A 22242-nucleotide genomic window follows, 5' to 3' on the forward strand; every position below is an offset into this window, starting at 1 on the left:
GGCCCGATTGCAGCATGAAACCGGCGGCCGTGATGTCGACAGGTTGACAGGCCAGGCAACCAAATGCTGGCCGAGAGAAGCTGGAAGTTGCTGGAGCTGTTGCTTCTGCAATCCCGCGGTCGCCCCCTTCCACTCCTACGTACCTTGCCTTTCCTCAACCCACCCCGCCTACCTACCTTACCGGTACTGTCCTGTCCAGTCACCCGCCTCCCACACTCCCACTCCTACACTCAATACAGATACACACCAAACCTTACCTTGGGACCTGTTTTTTTTTTGCACTGCCTCAACGCCCTTTCCTCCATCCATTAAAAATTTCCCGCTAAGCAAGCTGCATTTCCTTTCTTTCCCCTCCAGGTGGCCTTTCGCATTCCTCTCTCTCACACACTCACCCCTCCTTCCTTTTTTCGATCCATCAAGCCCAGAGATCCAAACCCGACTTCTGTCAATCACTCCTACCAACAGCCCACCTTACTCCAACCACCAGGTCTGTATCTCGGTCCTGCTCCTCTCTCCCTCCCGTAACACGATTCACCACCTACCTACCCAGGCACGCACGTCAACATCTCTTTGTTTGACACAGCCTGCCTTCATCGTTGCTCTCGGCCTCCTGCCTGGATCGAGTACGTTGCTTTGTCGCCTCTGGCTCGGCCTCTGACGGTTCGCGTTGCGCGCCATCGTCAAGTGACAAAGCCAGCCCTCAAACACTGCCCCTCTCCTTGGTGTGCAGGTGGATGCAGGCCCGCCAGAGATTCCCTCGGCTCCTCAGCTGGGAAGTCCCAAAAAGAGCCGTTCCCGTCCCTCGTTTTCTTCACTCATCCAGACCCCGCTTGGCGCCACTCAAGACCATTTGCATTTATGCATCGCAGCCTCCCTTGGACTTTCTTGTCAGACAGACACTAATTCTATCCGACAGACCATCAACCTCTTCCGCAAGAACAAACAACAATCAAAATGTCCAAGCTTTTCATTGGGTACGTTTCTCCCTCAATGGCGCATCCAATGACGCCAAGCACCAAATAAGCTTTTGCTAACAGTACGTCCTCCAGCGGCCTTGCATGGCACACTGAGGAAGGCACCCTCAGACAGAAGTTTGAGGAGTTCGGTGCCGTCGAGGAAGCTGTAAGTACTGATCGTCCGGTCCGCGAAGAAACTTTCTTAAGAGCCGTGTGTTGTCATGGACTTTGGAGAGACGCTTTGTCCCAACCGTCCAGCAAGATTGAGGAGAGAGAAAGAGAGAGAGATCTGACCTGTGTTTGCTTCCGTTTTGAAAGGTCGTTGTGAAGGATCGCGACACTGGCCGTAGCCGTGGATTCGGCTTCGTCCGCTACACCCAGGACGGAGATGCCCAGAAGGCCATTGCCGCCATGAACAACGTCGAGTACGCTGCCTTTGCCAGTCTTTTTCCCATTGCTAGCTTGTCCCGGCGCAATGAAAGTGTGACGAGATCGTCCAACTGACGAAATATGTCGATAGGTTTGACGGACGCACTATCCGCGTTGACAAGGCTTCCGACAACGGCCCCCGTGGTGGCGGCGGTGGTGGTTTCCGCGGCGGCGGCGGCGGCTTCGGCGGCGGGCGTGGCGGCTACGGCGGCGCCCCCCCTGCGCCCTACGGCGCTGCCCCGGGCGGATACCCGGTCGGCGTCCCCAACATGTACCAGCAGCAGCAGCCTGCGTACGGCCGTGGTTACCCCCCTCAGCAGCCCTACGGTGCCCCTCCTCAGGGTGAGTTGATCCCGCGAATTCCGATGATTGAGTACGCTTCTGACAATCCCTACGCAGACGGTGGCTACGCTCCGCAGGCTCCGTACGGCTACCAGCAGGACCCGTCTCAGCAGCCTCAGGGCGGCCGAGGCTATTAGTGCTCGCTAGATTTCGGAGATTCGTTGCCCGCTGGTTGTCGATATTCACAACACGTGAGCACGCGGCCAAGAGTTGTTGCCGACGATACCTCCTCCGAGTCTGACAGACGTTCGTGTGCGCGCCCGTTGGTTCGATCGAGCATTGGTGATATTCTTCGCTGCAACACAATACCCGGTTCTTCTGTTGCACTGGATCTCTGGAAAATTAAAACCCCAACCCGCGGTCAAGGGTTGGTAACGGCCTAGTCTTCTCTCAAATGGAATGGTTTTCTGCTTCTGTCTTCATTGACTTTTTGCCCTTCTGCTCCATGTCTTGTTGGTTGTTGCCAATGGTTGATATTGTACGCACATGATGGTGATGCTTGTTTTTGTTGACTCTGGGCGGGGGTGGGTGAACGCGAATGTGGTTGGGTTCTCAAAATCGTCTCAGATGCCGACTGATTTGTGGTCTAACGCTACGTGTCTGCATGTTCGTCTATGATCTGTTGAGGACATGATGTTGTTGGTCGACATGGCCCTAGGGTGTTGCACGAGGGAGCAGAGCAGAAGGAGGGGGGCAAAGATAACAAAGAATAATTTCCAAAATGATAGGTGAAAGAATGTGCGGCATACTGTTCAGTCTGTCTTTTCTGTCTCCTCCTGCTCCCTGATACTGTGTTCTTGTTGGAAGTTGTTGCTAACAGCAGATGGTGGTGGCGGTTGGGACGTTTCAACAACATGGCCGGAACCCTCCAGCTCAGCAGCCATAATGGTCCGGACTCGGTCAGAGAGGTCGGTAATGTGGACGTCGCCGCTCTCGGGGCTCAGCTCGTCCAGGGCTTTCTCGAGGCCGAGAAGGTAGTCGATATTCAGCCCACTCGGGCCACGGCTCTTGCAGATGTGGGTAGCCAGCTCCTGGGGGTCCTGGGGGCCGACGAACTGGTCGTTATCCGGAGTGCCGATGTACACAAGAGTACGGATGGGCTCGGAGCCGTCAGCCGGAAAGAAAGGGGCGTAATGAATGGTGTAACCGTTGATCTCACGGATGTCGAGGTAATCCTTGACCTCGGCAACCTTGTCGGCCTTGATACGGTAGGCGACGCCCCATACGCGGTCAGGAGCTGAGTCGTGGTGGTCGGTCAACCGCTCCCAGAACGAACGCTCGATGAGAGTGACAACACGGCCTGGGGCCTCTGGTGTGCCTCTGTGGTCCTGGCTGATGATGGGATTAGACGCCTCTTGACAAGGCAAGCGAACAAGCATGCGGCGGCCCTTTGGGTGTGGGATGGATACCTTGCCTGTAGAGGGGAGTCAGTTATGAGACCAGACGAAACCAGACAGTCAACGGTGGTGCAACTAAGCTTTGGTGACAGCGGGCACTAGGGAGGCGAAAGAGCCTCACGTCCTGTGGGGCCGGGTAAGACGGGTTGTGTCAGGGGGAAAGGAGGGAGAGACGAACTTGCCAGAAGCGACGGACGTATCCCGTCACCCAACCAGGGATTCTCCTATCTGTGGGGTGTAAGACGGCACAGATCAGCCGGTAGTTCGGGTAGCGGAAGGGGGATAAGGCTAACCGAAGTGCGGCGGAGGTTTCCATATCAAACTCCTGAAGAACGGGGTTTGTAACGTTAGGAGCGACGAAGGCAAGGCTCGTATGCAACAGGGATATGTGCGGGACGGATGGTGGGAGGAGCTGGAGGACAACCGCCGACCAAGAGGGTGACCAACAGGGATCCGTGGGGGGGGGGGTCTCGAGGGATCGGGGACGTACCCATAGCCGTACAGCCAGAACTCGCCGCTGTTGGTGGAGAGGTTGTCGTCGGCCATGCCGGATGTCGTAGGTTTGGCGGGTTTCAGAGGCGTTGCCCACGCGGAGGGACTGTGACAGATGATGAGAGGATATATGAGAAGTGACTGACACCCAGCCGAGTTGGCGTTTGCCGGGTTGACCAGGAGCGAAAGGAAGAACAACGGGTTCGGCGCCTAGTATATGGTTTCCTCAAAGCCTGGAAAAGGAGTTTCATACCAATCAGCCCCAGAGTGGCACAACTCGCAGGCAGCCTGCACAAAACCAAGAAAACGGGCGGGATAGGCAGCGTGGCGATCCATCTCGGATCCCTCAGACACTTGCCTGACTGCAAAGTAGACTGGGGCTGTGAGGGTCGTTTGATGGCATCCAAGAGCGGCAAAGCGCAACGGCCGAGACGACGTGGTATGAGGGCCCCAGAAAGCAGCGTGCACACATGGTGAACACAGACTGGGGGATATCGACAGATGGCCTTTGGGAAATGTGTGACAGTGAGGGAGAGAAGCAACTGTCAAGACCGGAGCAGGTGGGAAAGCCAAAAGGGAAAAGGGACACGTAATCTGGAATATTCTGGGGTTTCGCTTGAGGAGAGAAAGGGGACACATTACGGATACATACGATGGAGAGGGAAGAGAGAGAGGGAGGTAATAAGAGAGAGAACAGAAGGGGGGAAAGTTCCGAAGAGTTCGAGAAGGTTGGGCAAGGGACGAGTTGAGGGCTGCGAATTGCAAAAGCTGGAAAGCATACGCAATCCGACTTGCCGGCGTCCCGTGCTCGAGGCTCGGCGTTCTGGGGAGGGGCGTTGGTGCCGGGGCTGTGGTGGGGCGGGATTGGAGAGGGAGGAGGGAGACAGACGACGTTGGGGTGTTACGGCTGGGAAAGCTCCCACGGTTACGCTTCACGCGATGTCACAGGGCGAGATGCCGCTGGAAAGGGTTTCTTCTACTTGTTCGAACATACAAGATGAGAGTCTCGGTCGAGGCTGGAGATGGCGTCTCTGTCTGTCCATAGGTCAGATCATCTCAGGTGCGTTGGCAACCATAATTGGTCTTGCCCAAATAAGCTTAAACGGAGATACGACGACCAGTCGACCACCTCATCTCAACGTTGTCACGTCGTCTGGCCCGGCGTCATGTGCGTGTGTGTGTGTGTGTGTGTGTGTGTGTGTGTGTGTCCCAGAGATATGTACTAATCTAACGCATGGACCAACATGAGGTGATTGAAGATGGGGCGTGAGGATCTGTCATTGAAGGAGTGAGTGAGATGGTCAGCGATTGGACTGTCAGTGAGTGAGGACGGCAGCCCGCTGCAGTGGCTCGCTCCAGGCTGAGTTTGAAGTGCTCAGGACACCTCGCTTGCAACAGCGCCAGTACTCGATTCTGAGACGAAGAAAGATGCCCCTAGAAACCCCTTGGGGGGAGAGGGGGGGTGTTTAGTGGATACTTGATACCGATACCGAATCGACGGCTGACCGACGACCGGCGACGTATGTCACTGCGAAGATACTCGGTATAGATACGAGATATCCGGGAGCTAAGCGCGTATAACGATAGGAGGTCTCTAATGCGGTGCTAGTATTATCCCATGCCTGGTCCTTGCGAGCAAACTATCGACGGGGCTGTCCGAATCGCTTCAGTTCGCGCGACATTACCGTGTTACCAACATGTGCTCTTGTATCCGTAGAGATGTGTGTTTTCCTACCTACTTTAAAACTCGTTCCCTAGTGCCGCGTCGGCTTCTATCCACAACGGAACGGATGGTGTTGCGAGGTCGCCAGCCCAAACTCGCCCGCCTACTGCCTGCGGCTGATCAGCGCCAGCATCGCCGCGCGGAAGTACACAATCGATACCCATCTTCTCTTTTCTGCCTTGTTGCATTTTCCATCCGGATTCCTTGGCTGGGGCTCCTGTTCTGTTTTTGGCTCGCACTCCCAGACGAGCAATTTCACGGAAACCCACCTGACCTTGCAGGCTGACTGTACAAACAGAGACCATCGGTCACCATCTTCTCACTCTCCCGAGGTTGGCACAAGCCGCAACGCAACACCCAGCGCCCCCTCCGCCCGACTCATACACGCTGACGGACGCTCTCTTCGACGTTGTTTCCCTGTGTCATCGCTACCCGTGTCATCCTGCGCCCCAAAAGCTTGGCTTCATTCAACGAGCAGTACACGTGTATTATTCCAAGGCACGATACGCCCTTACCTCGTCCATTCATCCTGCCATCACAATCTTTCGTTGTCAACAAACGAAAGCCTATTTCGTCCTGCACCGGGCCGAGGTCAAACATTACACCAGCGAAACCTCGCGTCATACCGGAGCGTGCGGCTGAAACCCCCTTTTTCTCTGCTCATCAGTCGCCTTGGGCCCCCCGAGCCTGACTGGCACTTCCACGGCCTAAAACACGCATCCTCGTGCACCATCCCACCAGCCCTGCCTCTCTTCCCTACCTACCTACCTAAGTAGCGTGCCGACTGTCGCCTGACCTTGAGTCGTGGTCCCCTGTCTTGCCTGCCCTTTTTTCCCTTTTTTTTCCCGGGTTGCCTGCACGTTGGTAGCCAGCTACCTACCGAACCCCTACTGCGGCTCTCCCCTCTCTCTTCAGCCCACAGTAACCCCCCCACCACCTCAGCAACTTCATAAGTCCAGGAGCCGCGCCATTCGAGTCGTCTCCGAAGAACGATTTCCTGATTTCCCTTTGGATTTGATCGCCCTCCACTCGCATCGCAGTTACAATGGCGTACAACAGACCCTACAACCCCGACGAGCTCCCAAGGCATGTTGCACGACTCCTCCTAACCCCTCACACCCAATCTGTTTTGCCCCGCAGTGCTAACCCCCTCTCAGGTTCGCGGAACCCGAGCAGGTACGTTGTCTACCGCCCTCGGCCTCCGGCTCGCCTGGCGCTTTTTCGCACTCCATACTATCCCATCGGCTTGCTGCGCGCAATCACGGATCTCCCATTCGCAGATAAACTGACACTCCCATTGCAGAAGGGCGGCGTTGCCCCGAAGCCTTCACAACCGCCTGCTTCTCAACCTCGTTACGAGAGCAAGCCCCCCCCGCCAGTCCCGCGCGACGATTATCACCGTCCTGATCCCCGGAACGACCACCGCCGGCCGAGCCCCAACGCCATGTACGGCGTCAGCTCTCCTCCTCCGACAGGCGGCCCGCGTCCTACTGCCCAACATCGACCCCCACCCAACTCGAGACCGCCCCCGTCTCCTGCCCCTGATGCCTCTGCCGATGGCGCTGACCCGACTCTCCTACCCCTCTTTCGAGCCGTCGATAAGGATGGTAAGAAGTGCTGCTATTTGTCGCTGCCCAAGACCCGCCCGACTGATGGGACTACACAGGTACCGGCCAGCTTTCTGAACGCGAACTATCCACCGCCCTCGTCAACGGCGACTGGACCGCTTTCGACCCGCAAACGGTGCGCATGATGATCCGCATGTTCGACTCCGACCGCAGCGGCACCATCGGTTTCGCTGAGTTCTGCGGGCTTTGGTCCTTCCTCGCCTCGTGGCGCACCCTCTTTGACCGTTTCGACGCCGACCGCTCCGGCAATATCTCGCTCCCCGAGTTCAGCAACGCACTCATCGCCTTCCGCTACCGCCTGAGCCCCGGCTTCGTCGAGCTCCTCTTCCGGACGTACGACAAGCGCGGTGAGGGCGTCATGTCCTTCGACCTCTTCGTTCAGGCTTGCATTTCACTCAAACGCATGACGGACGTGTTCAAGAAGTACGACGACGACAGGGATGGTTACATCACATTGAGCTTCGAGGACTTCCTGACGGAGATTCTCAAGCAGCTCAAGTAGGCTTATGCGAGGAAGTGGACTGAAGCACGACGAAGATGTGGTTGTGCGGTGGGTTTCACAAGAGTGCGGGAGATGGGCCCGAAATAAGACAGCATACTCGGATATGGCCGTCTCTATGACGAGAGGTATGCTTCGTTTTGCATGGGAGGTTTAGATACCCCGGGTAGATGGGTGCAGGTAATGGAGGGAGGATCTTTGGTATTGAGGAATGGCACCCTTTGCACGATGGGTTGTCGGTCTCATGGTATCTGAGTCGTATGATACGGAATATCATCTGGAAAAGAGCAAAACTTGCAAATTCCACAACTCCACTCCGACTTGAATGGGCTTGAAGCCTAACGTCAGGGCTTATATTCATGATGATGGTGGTGGATGGTGTGTATAGCTCCTGGATTCTACCGGTTCAGTTTGTTTCTACGTCCGTTGATAGCCAGGAATTAGGGGCAAAGGAGCGATACAGATCATGGGGCAAAACCATCCGTGTCCAGCCTCTCAGTCTGTGCCCTCTCATGTGTCTCAGACCATGAAAAGACTCAAAAGACGAGGCCAGCGATGAAGGGCAACTGTCTTGCTATGGCTCACATCTTGCATGGCTAAAGACAATGTCATGCCAGGACCTACTGGACTTGATTAGGCTAGCGGTGCTTGAGGTGTATGGCTGCGTCACAATCTCTTGTTTTAACAGTGGTTGCTATGCTGGTTGCTATGCATTTACTCTGCGTCGGCAGCTTCCAGTGTGCATGTGTACCCTACCATGCATAGCGAAAGGAGGACAAGGCAGGCATTAAGCTGGTTAACAAGAACTCAGGAGAGAAGTGTCCACGCGGCCTTAACCCCATCAACTTGACACAGTTTGGTATTTGTGATCAGACCACGCAAGGAATTCCAATCAGACGTGATGGAAGGTAGACTGTTCAGAGTAACTGAACTGGAACACCACTCTAGAATCCTTATCTAAGGTAAGACACGCTTTGTGTTTTATAACAGAAGTGCAAGCTTGAATCGACTTCATCGAGCGTGAACAAAATCTATCAGTCTACATTCGCCCTTAGAACCATGATCAGTGTCTAAGAGAGGTAGACAAGCATACATCCTGACGTATAGGAGGCACCCTCACCGGCCACCCTCACCGGCCACCCTCCGCCTCCGGCCCTATCTTGTGTCACCCTGCCGTTATCGTAATAGGTTGGCAAGATATCAGGAGCAAAGTTAGCTGCGGGTGTAGAGCTTCATCTGCAGTGAGCGCGTTATCAGAGGTGATAACGCAGGTGAGCACCCACCACAGACCCAGCAAAAGTAAGTTCAGGGCAGAGTTACTATTTCATGCCCCGACACAGATGGATACTCTCTGGCCTGAACAGTTTGACTACGAGGCGATCAACACCCCAGTTCCTCTGAAAAAGACATGTTTGCAGTTGCGATTCATAATGCAGGAAGCTGAGCCGAAGACTCGGCATCAAGATTCGCGAGGATGAGTATAGGAAACAGCTTCAGATCTAATATTGCTGTGCAGTCATCATTATCAATGGTATTATTCAGTGGTCGTACTATGGCTCCTCGGGTGAACGTAGCCTTATCAGTACGTTCTTATTCCAAGGTATCAATCCTGTCCCAATTCTTGGAGAATATCGCCGTCCTGGGCAGACATCGCCAATCTTATTAGTAAGAAACAAACAAGCCGAGTTTTGTCCTTCTTGGTCCTCCGTTCGTCAACACGCATCATATCGTATCCCAGGGTGCTCATCCCAGACGCTTTTCGTTCCCAACTCCCATTTCCAGCCCCTTTGTTGCACAAGTTGGGGAGAAAGAGCTTTGTACAAGCCATAAACCCCCACATGGAATAGAAAACACAACGGAAAACATGACTGGGTCATGTACGAGGTCCATACTTGGCTGTAGTGTTAACCGGCGTCAACCCCCGCCCCCTTGCTCGGCCTCTCGGCTTCCTCTCGTCCTCTAGCACCTTGCCGGCCGAAGGTAGTACCTGCGCCCCGGGCTCGACATTCCATACACCCTCGCCTGTCATCGCAACTTCCTCGCCTACCCCAAGGACAAGAACCTCGGTTCCCTTTCCATCCTTCTCCTTATCACCAGTCTTCTCCCAACCAGTACGTTTGTCGCCGCGCCTCTTGCCAGACTGAGACGGGCCGGCAATTTGCTTCTGCGTGTATCTCTTTGTCCTCAGCATCCTCGTCACCAGTCCCTTGACGTCCTTGTCGCCATCGTGGGTGCTGACCCACGCCTTGGCCCCAAGCGCTGCCGCCGTCTCCTGGCCCGCCGGCATACCGGTCGAGATATTTCCACCAAGCCACCACGGGTTCGACACCGTGTCGAAGCAGTGTAAGAGAGCGGTCAGAGGCAGCGCCGCTTCAGCCTTGAGATGAGTGTTGGCGTACTTCTCGAGGCAGCGATACGAAATACCGTGGGGGGAGAAGATGACGGAGACGGCTCTGTCGCGGGCATCCAGGGCCGGCACGACGGAGGCGGCAGAGCGGACGGAACTTAGGCACCTGCTGCTTGGTGTCTCGGGGGGTGTTGGAAGGCTGAGGTACGCGGGCGCGTTTTTAGGCTTTTGGTGTGGCACCATCGCTACCTGGGGCGTGATAAGACGGGACTGTTGCGGTGTTGGCGTCTCCGGGGGCGTCAGGAGATGGGTGAACCTGGGCCATGTCGGCGGCGGCCGGTACGTGATGCCGACGGCGGCGTGTAAGCCCTTGAAGTCCCTGCGTTGCGGGATGAAGGCCACCGATACCTCTCCAGGCTCGCCGCCGGGCGTGAACGGGGGCACCTTCACCCTGACCACGGAGTGCTTCCCCGTTGTATGCGGGTCTTCCCATCGTGGAATCGTATGCACCTTGTCCTTGTCGAAGTAATTCCAGCTCCGGATCACTTTCGCCGCTGCTGGTTCCGCCAATATCAGCGTCCTTGTCCCGGCGGCGGGTAACTGTCGGAGTGTTGCTTCGTTGCAGTGGTCGCTCTTGTGCTGGCTGATGATGACGAGATCAGGTTCTGGCAAGTGTTGTAGAGAGCAAACGCACGGGTACTCCTTATGCGTTGCGGTCGAGAGTATAGAATGGAATATGGTGGATGGTCCTGTGATCCATGGATCCATCAGGATCCGGAACGGCCTTGTGGTGACACCCGGAATTGGTTCGGGGACGATGGGTTCAAAGGTTAGAAGGAACGAGGCATCAGCATTGAGCTGCTTCACAGTCAACGCCATGGCCCGGTCTCATTAATGAGTGACGAAAGAGTATATAGATGGTACGAGCAACCAACCGCTGGATGATGATTCGAGGATGATAGCCAGCCGAGGAGCAACCTCGTGTTGTTACTGGAACACGGTCAAGCAGGGACAAGAAAGCAAGTCAACTAGATATGGTGGTCCATATGGCGACGGCAATTCCTGGAGTCAAGGGGCGCGTCGGCACGCATCTCTGGGGATAACCGCCGTGAACGATTGGACGCGGAGGAAGGCCTTTAGGGAAACGCGAGGCGAGTTCAGGAAACTTTCCCTGGCCCAGATTAGAAACATGGTCCCTGTAACGCCAATCCTGGAGGCTACGATCGCGTCGATGAGGAGGCCAGAGCATCGCGGTCGGATCCTTCAACAAGTCAGCAGCCCCAAGGGCAGGTGAACGCGAGGTGCTCAGACTTCCGAGAGCCAAACAGCAGTTAGTAATATGACGACCACTACAGGTAAATGACCGACAAAGTCTGCAAATGAGGTTGCCAAGTTCAGTCAAGGTCGGAGGCTGAAACTCTAGAGGCTGTGCCACTCTCAGAACTAGGAGCCTGGAGTGTGCCCCTTGCATATCTATCCCGAAGAGACCATCTCGCCAGTCCAAACCAGTCAGGCGGGGGCCCTTCGTCGATGCGCCCCCCTCCCCCCTGGAGTTTGTCGCCTGTCACTGGCCATCGGTGCGCGCCGAAGCATTCGATTATTCTCGAGCTTCTTGGCAAACAAGGCTCATCTCAAACGTCCGCGCACTACGCCCCGAATACTGATCAACGAGAAAGCTGTGACAAGTCTGTTTGGGATTTTGGGGATGGACAGCTTTGATTGGAGGAAGTGAATATCGGATGATATTAACACCACAAATCTAGGGCGGGGGCTATCTAAGCTGAGTCGATCTGCCAGTTGATAAGATGGCAGCTGGCCGCCACCATTGACGAAGATTGTCATGACAATTGTAACACGGTGACGAGGCCACGAGTGTCGAGCAACTCATGCAAGCCTGATGGCCAGAATGCAGCGGCTCCAGTGGTGCTGGCTGCCGGCCCCCTTCCAAACCAGGCAAGGGATAGCCCGTTGCAGCATGTGCCTGCCGAGCTATTCGGGCCAAAAAACACAGCCATCTCGGGCGGTGGACTGAAGTTACATATCTTTCCGAATCAGCAAAAGAGGGTGATAGGCGGAAGCTGGTTTGCGTCGAAAGTTGTGGTTGAACGGAGCTTCATGACGTCGAAGTAGAGCTTCGTCCGCAACCAGGAGAGGAGGGAAGACGCAACCGATCCCAGGAGAGCAAATCACACGATTCAGTGGCCCATGGAGATGTATCCTGACGGCGGACTCTCCGCCGTGCTGAACAACGTTCCAGCTTATTCTCCAACTCGTTTGAAGCAGTCTCCAACTGCGAATTGAATCAAGCCAGGGCCATGCTGTGCTTTGGAGGACGAGACGAGTGAGTCGAACAGGGGCTTGAAGGTGTGTTGAGGCTGTTTGAGGTACTACCGCTCTTGCACTGTGATTTGTGTGCCGCCAAAGACGGCCGCACCACAGTGCTTGCACTTGAAGTGTACGGGGTTCTTCTGACTTGCAGCTGGACGTCATCGTCATCCCTGAGATTTAGTCAAGCATTTGGATGCAGCGACGATGATGAAGTTGCGAGGCTACGACAACAGTCGCAAACGCAGACGCAGCCGGTGTCCCCGACAAGCCAGTGACTGCCCGCCATGTCTCGGAAGACAGGGAGCTAGGCGGGATTAGAGCCTTGAAGACGGTTGTCGGGTAGGCGAGAAGCTAGTGGGGTGGTTGAAACGAAGCCAGCATGTGACAGGCACAAGAAATGATGGCACACCCTCCTGTCACTCTCGAATCCGAAATCTCACTTTACTACCTCACGTCCTCTTATTACTGCCGGAGAACAGAAGAAACTGGCATGAAATTTGGGGGCTCTGTGAGCTAACTGCAACGATGCCAAATATCTCGGACGAGTTTTTATGTTGTCAAAAAGACTAGCAAAGGCTACTGAATGAAAACATACGAGGAGAATCAGGGCCGGAGCGAGCGTCCGTTGGGAGTGTGACTAGCAAGCGAGTCTTTGGCGTCCCTATGCTGCGGTCCGGTTCTTGTAAGGCCTCTGAAGAGTCGAGGGACGAAACAAAGCCATCGAAGAACGAAAAGTGTCCCAAGAACTACTACGTCTCGATGCCTCCTGTGGAAATACAGCTTCTGATAGTTCGGTTGTTTGGTGCCCGCCCATTTTGTGCTAGAACTCTTGGAGTGAGTGAGCTTTATCGTCGAAGCTGCCCCTGGCTAGGTTTGGTGGAGGGTTTTTCTTATCAGCAGGGGGCAGTTGAGCTCTTGTTCATGAGCTTATCCCCCACATCCTTCTGGTACTACCTACCTACCTGGAGTGGGCGGCTGCACAGGGCGGTGACGCTGGGCGTATCGCAACAGGCCCGCTGGGCATGGCATCAGCTCGCAGGTCCGTTCCTCAGACTCCGAGCAGGCGGCAAAAGAGGCAGAAAGGCGGGGTCGATTCACCGCTTTCTTCATTTCTTTTTGACGACGCCAAGCTCGAGCTCGTTGCTCTCGATGAGGTTGGTCTCCTTCTGGACCATCTCGGCATTCGTGAAACCATTTGGACTGCTGCGGCAAGGTACCTCAAGCAGGGTAGTCAATGTACCTTTGCAGCAGCCGCCAGCGGTATAGGGGAGGCGTTCGTGTAACGTTTCGTAGGTCGTCACGAGATGGATACCTCCCGATTTGGTCCGATTTGAGGGTCTCGACTCGTCCGTCTTTCGAAGAGCTTGCATGGTATCCGTGTCTATGTATGCATCAATCAATTGAATGACTCTGTATCCGTATCCATAAACGAGTCGAGATTGATGGGCAAGTAATTCAGGGACCAATCATTGCTTCTTTCTTGGAGAAATCAATTATAACAAATATCAGAAGGCGTGATCCCAGCCAAAGCAGGGTGATGTCACTTTGGTATTCCAAGAGGTACTGATAGATATCCGCTTTTCTGCGAGTGTTGACTTATTTTTAATCAATGTATAATTCTTTACTCCCTTCCTGCCAGTAGGCCGGGGGGTCCAGGGGCGTGGGAGTGGCAAAATGAAGAAGGGGGGGGCGGAGAAAAAAAAAGAAGGAAAAGAAGAGAGAGAACCAGGAATGGAATGCAATCGGTTGCGCAGCTCGTCGAGTCGTTGATTTCTTTGCTGCCTAGCGCTGACTAGTTATCCGCAGTACCGCATAGATGGCCCGTAGGCCTATTTGAGTGAGCTGAGACATGGTCTGTTGTAGTGAACTCAAGAGAGGACTCGCGAGAAGGAGAGAAGCCGAGAGTGATGGGAGCGCAAGGGCGGCATCTGAGCAGGGCTGGGTGCTCGGACTGGAGCTCTCTTCTTTGAGCAGATGCCGCCTCGGTGAAAAGCCGTGGTTTCGGGTTGTTCACTGGCAGCTTTGGCTTATTGCCAATGAGGTTGGTTTGGGGAGCAAGGGATCAAGTGGAGCGGCTCCGACTTCCAATTTTTGGTCTGATGCAGGACTGCAGCATCTGGTTCTGGAGCCGGTCCGTCTTGGAGTCGCATCCCCCCATCCGTCTCTCTTTCCAGACCCCTCCTCTTTTTCGTTCTGCTGCATAGCAGTCAAATCTGCCGAGTGGTGATAGGCCGAGGTCAAGATTGAATGCGAAGGAACTGGACCCTCGTGCCGAAAGTGGAGACATTTCCTGGCACATCAGATACGTACCTACAAACAGGTACCTACTTAAGATGTGGTCGCCACCCAATCTGAGGAGCCGAAGATGAAGAATCGAAGAGGAAAAGCACAGCACGAGGAGAATGGTTGGTCGGAGAGAGTGGTGATAGGCACAAGCACAGGTCGAGTTCGAGTATCTAAAGTGTCGCTTCTCCCGCTTGATGACATGGTAGCCTGCGGGCAAGCAGGGTAGCTTACCAAAACGAGGCAAGTTGACGTGCTGAAGAGTAAACCCCCTGGAGCCCTGCCGAACCCTAGCATCTCAACATCACAGGAGCATCGCAAAGCAAGGGAAGAGAAAGAACGATGAAGAAAAAAGGACGGTACTAGCCCTTGAAGCAGCTGTTCTGCAGCTGGGCAGACGCCCCCAGCACCCCGTCGATACAACACGACGACGACGTTATCCGCTTACATCCGCATCCACGTAGTGATCCACATCCACGCATCGTGCTCTTCCCTCCAGTGTTATCCCCTGTCTCTGGCTTCCCACCCCGTCAAACCCGCTCTTCCTCTCAGCTCATGGAACAGACGATTCGGCGCCAGTGTCTACGGGTCGGGGGTAAGTTCTCCACTAATGCGTGCCATGGAGGCGCTGCAGACGCTACAGGCTCCAAGGTTCATCTCTGCAAAAAAAAAAAAAAAAAAGAGAAAAAAATTAACCCACCTTCCACCGAGCAAGGTAAAGCAAGGGGCCCTGCATGCGCTGGGTGTTGTCTTTCGTGTCCTCGGGCTGCATGGTGCCGACTCTACAACAGCTATGGAATCGACAAGCAACCACAAAAAAAAAAAAAAGGAAGAAAAAGGCGTGCGTAACCTCGTGCTGCTGGTCCGTGTTCCAGTTCTCAATGCCCAACGGCTGCCCCGATCATGCCTTTCCTTGCCGAAGACCGTTCATCGCTTTTATCCCGGAGATTTGGGTTGGGACTCCTCATCTTGGTGTAGCAATGCCGTCACGGAGCGGTAAAATTAGCCTGACACTGATCAAGTCAACCAAGCAAGCAACTACCTTACCAAAGGTGGTCGACCAAGTCATGCATGAAGCCAAGCTGTCGAGCTGCGCATTTGCGCGCTTCTTGGCCACGGCGTAAAGAAGCAGTGGAAAGAAAGGTTGAAAGCTTTCACCTCGCTTAAGGCACCCTGCCTTGCGCACAAAGCCATCCGCTTCAACGGAGGGGGCAAATAGTGGAAGCTCGCTCTTACTGCTGCGGTGTGAGCTACACTCACTATGCTTTACTGTAGCTTGGCCCTTACCTGTCAGCTGGGATGTCCAACGTGACGACCAGCAAGCGGGGGTCCAATGGCAGGCGGATGTAGATGACCGAGGCGGCCAGGGACATGTTCAATCTGTGGAGGTGACAATCGGGCCAGGGTCCAGCTCCGCTGTTCTGTGCTGGCGGAAAGCAGACGCAGGAGGACCGAGGGAGGAGCCGCAGCAGACGCAAGACATGATAGGAGCCGCGCAGCAAAGCAAAGACGCACCGCTGGCGACAGGGCCGAGGCTTGAATTTGCAAAACAGAGCAGGATGATGGTCCCGTGGAAGTGTGAAGTTCGGACAGACCAGGCTTGGGCGGTCAGAAAGGCAAGGCAGGAGGAGAGAGAGAGCAGTGACAATGACAGAGGCAAAAGGCAGAATCAAAAGCTCCCCTGCAATGCAGCAGGCCCCTTTCTCTTCCAACCACTCGCAAGCTCCGAAGAGAAAGGGCAAAGCAGGCGTCCTCCACCTTCTGCCCAGGTACCTACCTACTTAGGTTGATCCGCTCACCCCCCTCTTCCTCCTGTTTGGCTTGCACTTTCTTCTCCCCCTCCCTCATGCTCCTTCTGTTCCACTCACCACCCCCCTTCCTCCATTCCTTCCCTGTCGTCCTTTTCGATCCTTTTTTTTTTTCCTTCTTCTTTTCCCCCCCTCGTAGCATCCGTACCTGTAGTCGACCTGCCTTGGCTCGAATCTTGCCTGGCTTACACACACGCCCCTCCTTTATCGATATTCGTTCCTTCCCTTTGGCCCTGGGACCAACCAACCCAACGTGCCAACCCACCAGAGACACTCTGTCTCCTCGATCGAGTCATTCATGTTGTCAGTCGACGTCAACCAATTGACTGGTTTATGACCTCGGCGGGTCTACCTACCGACCTTTTTTCCTTCTTTTCTTTCGCTCTACCTTTATCCGTACACCAAGTAGAATAGACCTTGCTATTGCTGACCCCGAGCTTTCGGATTGCTGACCTGCTATTGGAAGATGATGAGGCCGACGCCGCCTTGTACCTCGAATAAGCACCAAACCGGTCATCTGTGGTGTGGTGTGTGTGTTGTGTGTGGTGTGCCGAAGCGTCCAAGCACCAGGCTTGATTGAACCAGTGTTCCCACACGGGCGTGTGTGGCATCCTTTTAGCTGGTTACCGCCATTTTCAGTCAAGTCAGGCACCTCACCTTGTGCTGCAATCTTTCCATGGAACAAAGAGAAGAGGCAGAACGACTGACTCGAGAAGAAACATCTTGTTACTCGTCTCTCGGGCAATACGTTTAGCCCATCGGACTTGTTTCCAGGCTTGCAGCCTTGAGTAAGGATTCATGATGAGCTCGGGCATTTCGACTAGCCGGCGCTGCCGTACGTGACAAAGTAGGCCGACTAACATTGAAGCTGATGGTGATGAAGCCTTCAAAGCACCTCCGTCTCTGCTGGGTCAACCACTTACACCACCTGGTCACTGCACCGACCGAGCCGCCAGTGTTGTGGTGCACCAACGGTCTTGCCATCAACAGCAGCTTGCACTTGAACGGTGACATGACACCGTCTTTGCCACAGGCCAATCTCCAGGTAGACTTGTTGCATAGGGTTGCCCAACCTTGCGACGATGATCCAAGTCTCAGCATACGACTTGTCAGCCGTTCACCTCACTCGCTCCCGAGACCTACCGCCCACTTCCTTGCCCCTCTTCTTGCTTCCCACCCACTCCTCGCTCGCCGCCCTGTCGTTGCCTCCTTGTCCGCAACTGATATTGTGCCTTTCTATCTGCATCTTTCACCCCATATACAGTACAAGCAAAGTAAGCTCAGGGGCAGCACTATAGAACCTATGCTCAGGCACAGAATAGGCGCAGAACAGGCAGGTACGAGCGCGCAACTCAATTATTCTTGTCGCACTCTCGGCACAACGTAGCTCTCACAACCGGTCGCTCTTTGGGCGGCATGATGTAGATGGGCATTCGAGCTGTGTTCGTCAGCAGCTCCCGTTCCCACTTTCTTGATCTTGTCGCTACTTCCAGGCCCAGACAAGAGCGGCTTGCCAAATTCAAGCTCCGTCCTTGCTCGCCCACCTGGCGGCCATTAGTTGTACCTCACACTCCCCATTGCCATCCCCATCCACATCCCATACCTTGCTTCTATGACTAGGTTGGCCTACCAAGTCCTCCTCCTCCTCTGAGCTGCGTGTGTTGCGCAAGGTAGCTGGCCCTGTCCTGGGTACTTCATTACCCACCAGACCGAGCCACACCCCTACCTAGGTAGCCTGTCGAGCGAGTGTACCTCTCTCCCCCGTTGCCGCTACTTACTGCTTTCGGTCAACTTCCCTTCGGCCCCCCCCCCCCCCCAAAATCGAGTTCCTTCTCTTCCTCTTCATCTCTATTCTTTCCTCCCCCTCCACTACACCTTGTTCTTCGAAACACTCCTTGTAACACGCCTGAGAGAGAGACGAGAGCTCCCAAAGCTCTAAACCATTGCTCATCAAGCATCGCAGCATTTTATCGAACCGTCAAATGACCAAACTTCACCACATTGAGACACTTTCAATTGACATCGCTTCCGCTTCGCAATATACTACTGCCGCACTTATCTCAACTCACCCCGCTCAGTATCGATACCAGCCCTCAAGTGCATGGTGGGGTCAAGATGCCGCCCAGATCTTCTCTAACGTCTTCCTTTTCAATCACCGACTCCAACAATGAAGTCGTGTGTCCTCTGCGAAACCAGGATGGATCTAGCTGTAGGAAGAGATGCATCGGTGTAAGTGCTGTCTGCATTGCTGCATTGGTCTCTCCTCACGACGTCTCCTTCGCCACAAGCACCGGGCGTCTGCACATTCTGTGACTTTGGCGCAGAGCTTTGATTACAACCCAAACCCACCCGGCCGAGAGAACGAAAGAAAAGAGAACGGGGAAAAAAAGCCCATCTGACCCTCTTGATTAAACTGCAGGAAAAACGATACCGTTCCATGCAAGAGCACATCCGCCGAGCACACCCTGAGCACTACATTTCGAAGCTCCCAGCGACCGAGGAAAGCTTTCTGCTCATGATCAACACCCCTCCGTCTGAACGTCCACCGATGCAGCAGCCAAACGCGACCTCTGTTCCCCAGGGTTCGTCCCTCTCAATCCAGGGCTTCTCCTCAAAGATTGACCATCCTCAAGGCTTCAATCACGACCGCCATATGTACGACAATAGTAATCCGGGGACGCCCCGGGTCTTGGAAGACCACACTGTCGGCTCCCTGCTTCCCACGGCCAGTGCTGCTGCTGCGCTAGCTCAGTTGCATGGCCACAAAGTCGAACCCGAATGGGAGTCTGAGATGGTAAGTCGGAAGCCTTTGACTTCAGAGGCTTTACCAGCGAGAAATAATGGCTGATCAATTTCTTCCCAAAACCCAGGGCTGGCACTCCGATAGCGAAGGACGCCGAATTCCCAGGACATCAATCGAGCTGCCGCCACTGCACTTGTCCAATAACGACATTACTAGCGAACCGTTCCCGGCTATGAACTCGAGCAGGCCGCGGGACATACTTCCGTCAATCCTAACAAATTCGCCTCCTGGTCGCTCTTCGACACTGCCGCCAATCCAGCGACCCGTGGGGCCTGCGCGACCTAGGAAACAGTCCGTCACTAAGAGGGGCAGGGAAGCACACCACAAGAAACAGAAATCTCGTGGATCGGCAGCAGACTGGCTTCGACGTATCCAGAACGATGAACGGCTTAGACCAGGTAATAATGACCGTAAGGCGTTATCGGCTGAACCTTCTGCAGACTATGGGAAAAGGTGGGAAGACCTCATCGATGCTGCCGATCAGGCTGCATCGGCCGCCGGCGACATTGATGAGGATAGGACTCCCGTAAGACTTGTCCACTTGCTACATCTGTCTACTCATGCTGACTCGCATCAAGATGCCTCAATCACCAGTTTCCATTCACAGGGCGTCGTTGCCTCCGTTTCAACACCATCACGGATTCCAAGCAGCAGCTGGAGGGAACTACCAAGCCTCACCTCTACAGCAAGCCCTGACCCCGCCATCCTACAGCCAGGACACGATTGACCCATTTCCGTCGGTTGAAAGTGGTGAAAGCGGGGAGAACTTCCACATCGAGTCGCGAGGTTTATCAGATTCCTCACCGAGCTATTCGTCTCAAAATACCCAAATCTATTGCGCAGCTTGCCAGAGCGTCTCACTGCTCAAGGACTCGTATGCCTGCACAGAATGCATCTGCGGCCTGTGCCAAGCGTGTGTCGATGTTCTTATGGCAGAGCAGGGGGCCCGTCGCAAGTGCCCCCGTTGTGCCACGATTGGCGGTCGGTTCAAGCCATTCCAGCTTGACATCCGGTGATTACGCCTTTCTTATCAATCGTCATGAATACATTACGCACAAATGTCCGACTCTGGGGCCCACAATACTGCATTTGACATCAACCATACACACACACACACACACACACACACACACACACACACACACACACACACACACACACACGCAAACCCGGCGTCTTGGGAACCAACATGCATACAAAGCATCGAGCTTGGCATAGGGATTCACCGCATCGTTTCATACCTCGGCGTTGCAACTACGCGAGAGCTTAGACAGAGAGCTTTTCACGAGCCGGCTTCTACACATTCTTTACCATTACAGGGATGCTTGAATCATGATAGTCTTGTTGTATAGGAGTGGATGGGACTCTTTTTTTCTTTCTTTCGGGGTACCCCCTTGAATTCGGTTTTTCCTTCTTCTTTTTTTGGGCTTCAGTATGGGATATCAAAATGGACTTTAGGATCAAGGGTTGGCTTTGCACGTCTTCATGACCTTTTTCTATTATCAATCACCTTGGGTGGGTATGGGCAAACTGTTTTTTCTTGGGAGTATTCAATTGGTTTATAGATGACAATCATGAAATTTGAAACGTTCCTAGTGTGAAATGTCCTGTGTAACGTGGGTATCATCAAGTGTCCAGACCGGCTCGTTCAAGTGTGAGGCGACCGTATTTCCATCACCTTCGCGAGTCCTTCTCCTTCTCCTTCTCCTTCTTGAGAAGCAAGTCGCGCATGGCCGCTCTAGAATTGCGACTGCCACCCAGCTTCGGTCCCTTGAGGACGTCTTCGTCGGCCTTGCGGGCTCCCGCACGGGCCGGAGCCGCAGCCGTCTTCTTCCTCTGCTGGCGCTGGACCATGGCGTCCATGAACTCACGTCGGAATTCCTCGGCAATGCGGTCGTCAGCGTCACCAGGGCCCTCATTCTGGGGTTCTTGGGGCTTCGGCACGTCGTAAACGTCGACTTTGCTGTTTCTTAGCATGCCGTTGCAAACGTTAGAGGGTGTAGCTAGAGAAAGGGGGCTTACGTCTGTTTTCGCGCAGAATTTCCTCGACAAGCTGGTCCCGCTTGATGTCGTCGCTATTACGACGGTTTCGGGGCCGCCAGGGTTTGCCGTCTCTTCCAAGGCGAGGCTTCTTTCCCTTCCGGCCGTCTGTGTTGTCGGCGCCCGCACCGTCGACCTCGCCGAGAAGGCGGCGGGCGGCTTTTTCGGTCATAGCCTGGTTGCGGGCGCGGACCTCATCGCCAAGGTCGACCTCCATGAGCTTGCCCTGCATGATGGGGTTGTTCTTGGGGTCCGGATCGGCGATGGGCGGCGGTGGTGATGATGCTGTCGACGCGGACGGTGGGGGGTGTGGGGTGGGGTGCGCAGCGGAGGATTTGCGGTTAGAGAGGTGGGATTCTATGTATTCCATCCTTGCTTGATCAGCCTCTGGTCAACGGTGGCAGGGTGCGCAGTTTTTCAAGAAACTCCCCTGAACTCTCCCCGGGGACGAAAGTAGTGGTACATACATGTGTTTATTGACAACGGTAGCCGCGGCCGTGCCCGTCTGTGGCGCGAAACGCTTCGTGACGAGAGGTTCATCGTCAGGTTGCGACGCCGCGGCGGGGACCAGCGCGCGCGATAATGATGACGATGATGGTGCTGTCCACGATAAGAGATCTGCGTCATCTGCCGAGGCTCCCGCCGTCGTAGTGATTCCGCGCGCTGAGAAACCTACGCCGTTGAGGCGCTTGCGGGACCGTTGGCGGAAGGCAGCGGGGATGTAGGATTCGGTTTCTTCGTCGGCGGTGGGGACTGTGACAGCGCCGGACGTCTTCGGCACGACGGCCTCATTTTCTTTCGAGTGTGTCACGCTCGAAGCTTCTAATGGAGAGGTGGCGGTGTCGTCGGGTGATGCGGCGCGTTGGCGGAGGCCTACTTTACGCTTCTTGTTTGCGCGGAAAAGGATCGGCGCAGAGGCCGCCGGGTCGACAGCTGGTGCTGAGTCGCTCGAGGATGACATTGCTGAGTGAATGCGCGGAGACTTGCGGCTTTTGTATTTAAGCGTTTGTTTTGTTGGGAGGCACTTTTGTGGCTATTGTTGATTCGAGGGCGTTGGATGTCGTCGCCCATGAGGACAGATGGTTGATGAGTGAAATGATGCGAGGCACAGCTCGATCGCAAATTCGCCCGAGGATTAGGGACCCGATTTCGAACAAGTTGCCGGCG

General features: G+C 54.7%; 7 protein-coding genes across 7 annotated transcripts; 3 read left to right on the forward strand and 4 right to left on the reverse strand.

The window, feature by feature from the left end:
• Nucleotides 1-954: 954 nt before the first annotated feature.
• CDEST_09953 (Putative RNA recognition motif domain, nucleotide-binding alpha-beta plait domain superfamily) lies at nt 955-1864 on the forward strand (the record flags this gene model as incomplete). The annotated part of the gene is made up of 5 exons (XM_062926111.1): nt 955-974; nt 1050-1122; nt 1275-1381; nt 1477-1727; nt 1785-1864. The coding sequence occupies 5 exons, from the start codon at nt 955-957 to the stop codon at nt 1862-1864; spliced, it is 531 nt and encodes a 176-aa protein (XP_062782162.1).
• Nucleotides 1865-2380: 516 nt separating this feature from the next.
• On the reverse strand, nt 2381-4466 carry CDEST_09954 (Putative glutathione-specific gamma-glutamylcyclotransferase, gamma-glutamyl cyclotransferase). Its single transcript, XM_062926112.1, has 6 exons — nt 3615-4466; nt 3418-3449; nt 3303-3352; nt 3224-3248; nt 2477-3141; nt 2381 (listed from the first exon to the last, which is right to left on the reverse strand). Exons 1-5 carry the CDS (start codon nt 3668-3670, stop codon nt 2480-2482), a joined length of 825 nt encoding a protein of 274 aa, XP_062782163.1. The 5' UTR covers nt 3671-4466; the 3' UTR covers nt 2381; nt 2477-2479.
• Nucleotides 4467-5819: 1353 nt separating this feature from the next.
• Nucleotides 5820-8317, forward strand: CDEST_09955 (Putative EF-hand domain-containing protein). Its single transcript, XM_062926113.1, has 4 exons — nt 5820-6425; nt 6497-6515; nt 6643-6946; nt 7006-8317. The coding sequence occupies exons 1-4, from the start codon at nt 6385-6387 to the stop codon at nt 7467-7469; spliced, it is 828 nt and encodes a 275-aa protein (XP_062782164.1). The 5' UTR covers nt 5820-6384; the 3' UTR covers nt 7470-8317.
• Nucleotides 8318-9010: 693 nt separating this feature from the next.
• On the reverse strand, nt 9011-10692 carry CDEST_09956 (Putative ribonuclease Z/Hydroxyacylglutathione hydrolase; the record flags this gene model as incomplete). The annotated part of the gene is made up of 1 exon (XM_062926114.1): nt 9011-10692. One exon carries the CDS (start codon nt 10690-10692, stop codon nt 9340-9342), a length of 1353 nt encoding a protein of 450 aa, XP_062782165.1. The 3' UTR covers nt 9011-9339.
• A 2555-nt stretch (nt 10693-13247) lies between these two features.
• CDEST_09957 (uncharacterized protein) lies at nt 13248-13511 on the reverse strand (the record flags this gene model as incomplete). Its single annotated transcript, XM_062926115.1, has 1 exon — nt 13248-13511. The coding sequence occupies one exon, from the start codon at nt 13509-13511 to the stop codon at nt 13248-13250; it is 264 nt and encodes an 87-aa protein (XP_062782166.1).
• Nucleotides 13512-18043: 4532 nt separating this feature from the next.
• CDEST_09958 (uncharacterized protein) lies at nt 18044-20206 on the forward strand. The gene is made up of 4 exons (XM_062926116.1): nt 18044-18461; nt 18652-19026; nt 19103-19561; nt 19614-20206. The coding sequence occupies exons 1-4, from the start codon at nt 18348-18350 to the stop codon at nt 20049-20051; spliced, it is 1386 nt and encodes a 461-aa protein (XP_062782167.1). The 5' UTR covers nt 18044-18347; the 3' UTR covers nt 20052-20206.
• A 394-nt stretch (nt 20207-20600) lies between these two features.
• On the reverse strand, nt 20601-22157 carry CDEST_09959 (Putative telomere length and silencing protein). The gene is made up of 3 exons (XM_062926117.1): nt 21543-22157; nt 21058-21446; nt 20601-20993 (listed from the first exon to the last, which is right to left on the reverse strand). Exons 1-3 carry the CDS (start codon nt 22034-22036, stop codon nt 20710-20712), a joined length of 1167 nt encoding a protein of 388 aa, XP_062782168.1. The 5' UTR covers nt 22037-22157; the 3' UTR covers nt 20601-20709.
• Nucleotides 22158-22242: the final 85 nt, after the last annotated feature.

This window comes from Colletotrichum destructivum, chromosome 6 (assembly GCF_034447905.1).
Source record: "Colletotrichum destructivum chromosome 6, complete sequence".
NCBI lineage: Eukaryota > Fungi > Ascomycota > Sordariomycetes > Glomerellales > Glomerellaceae > Colletotrichum > Colletotrichum destructivum.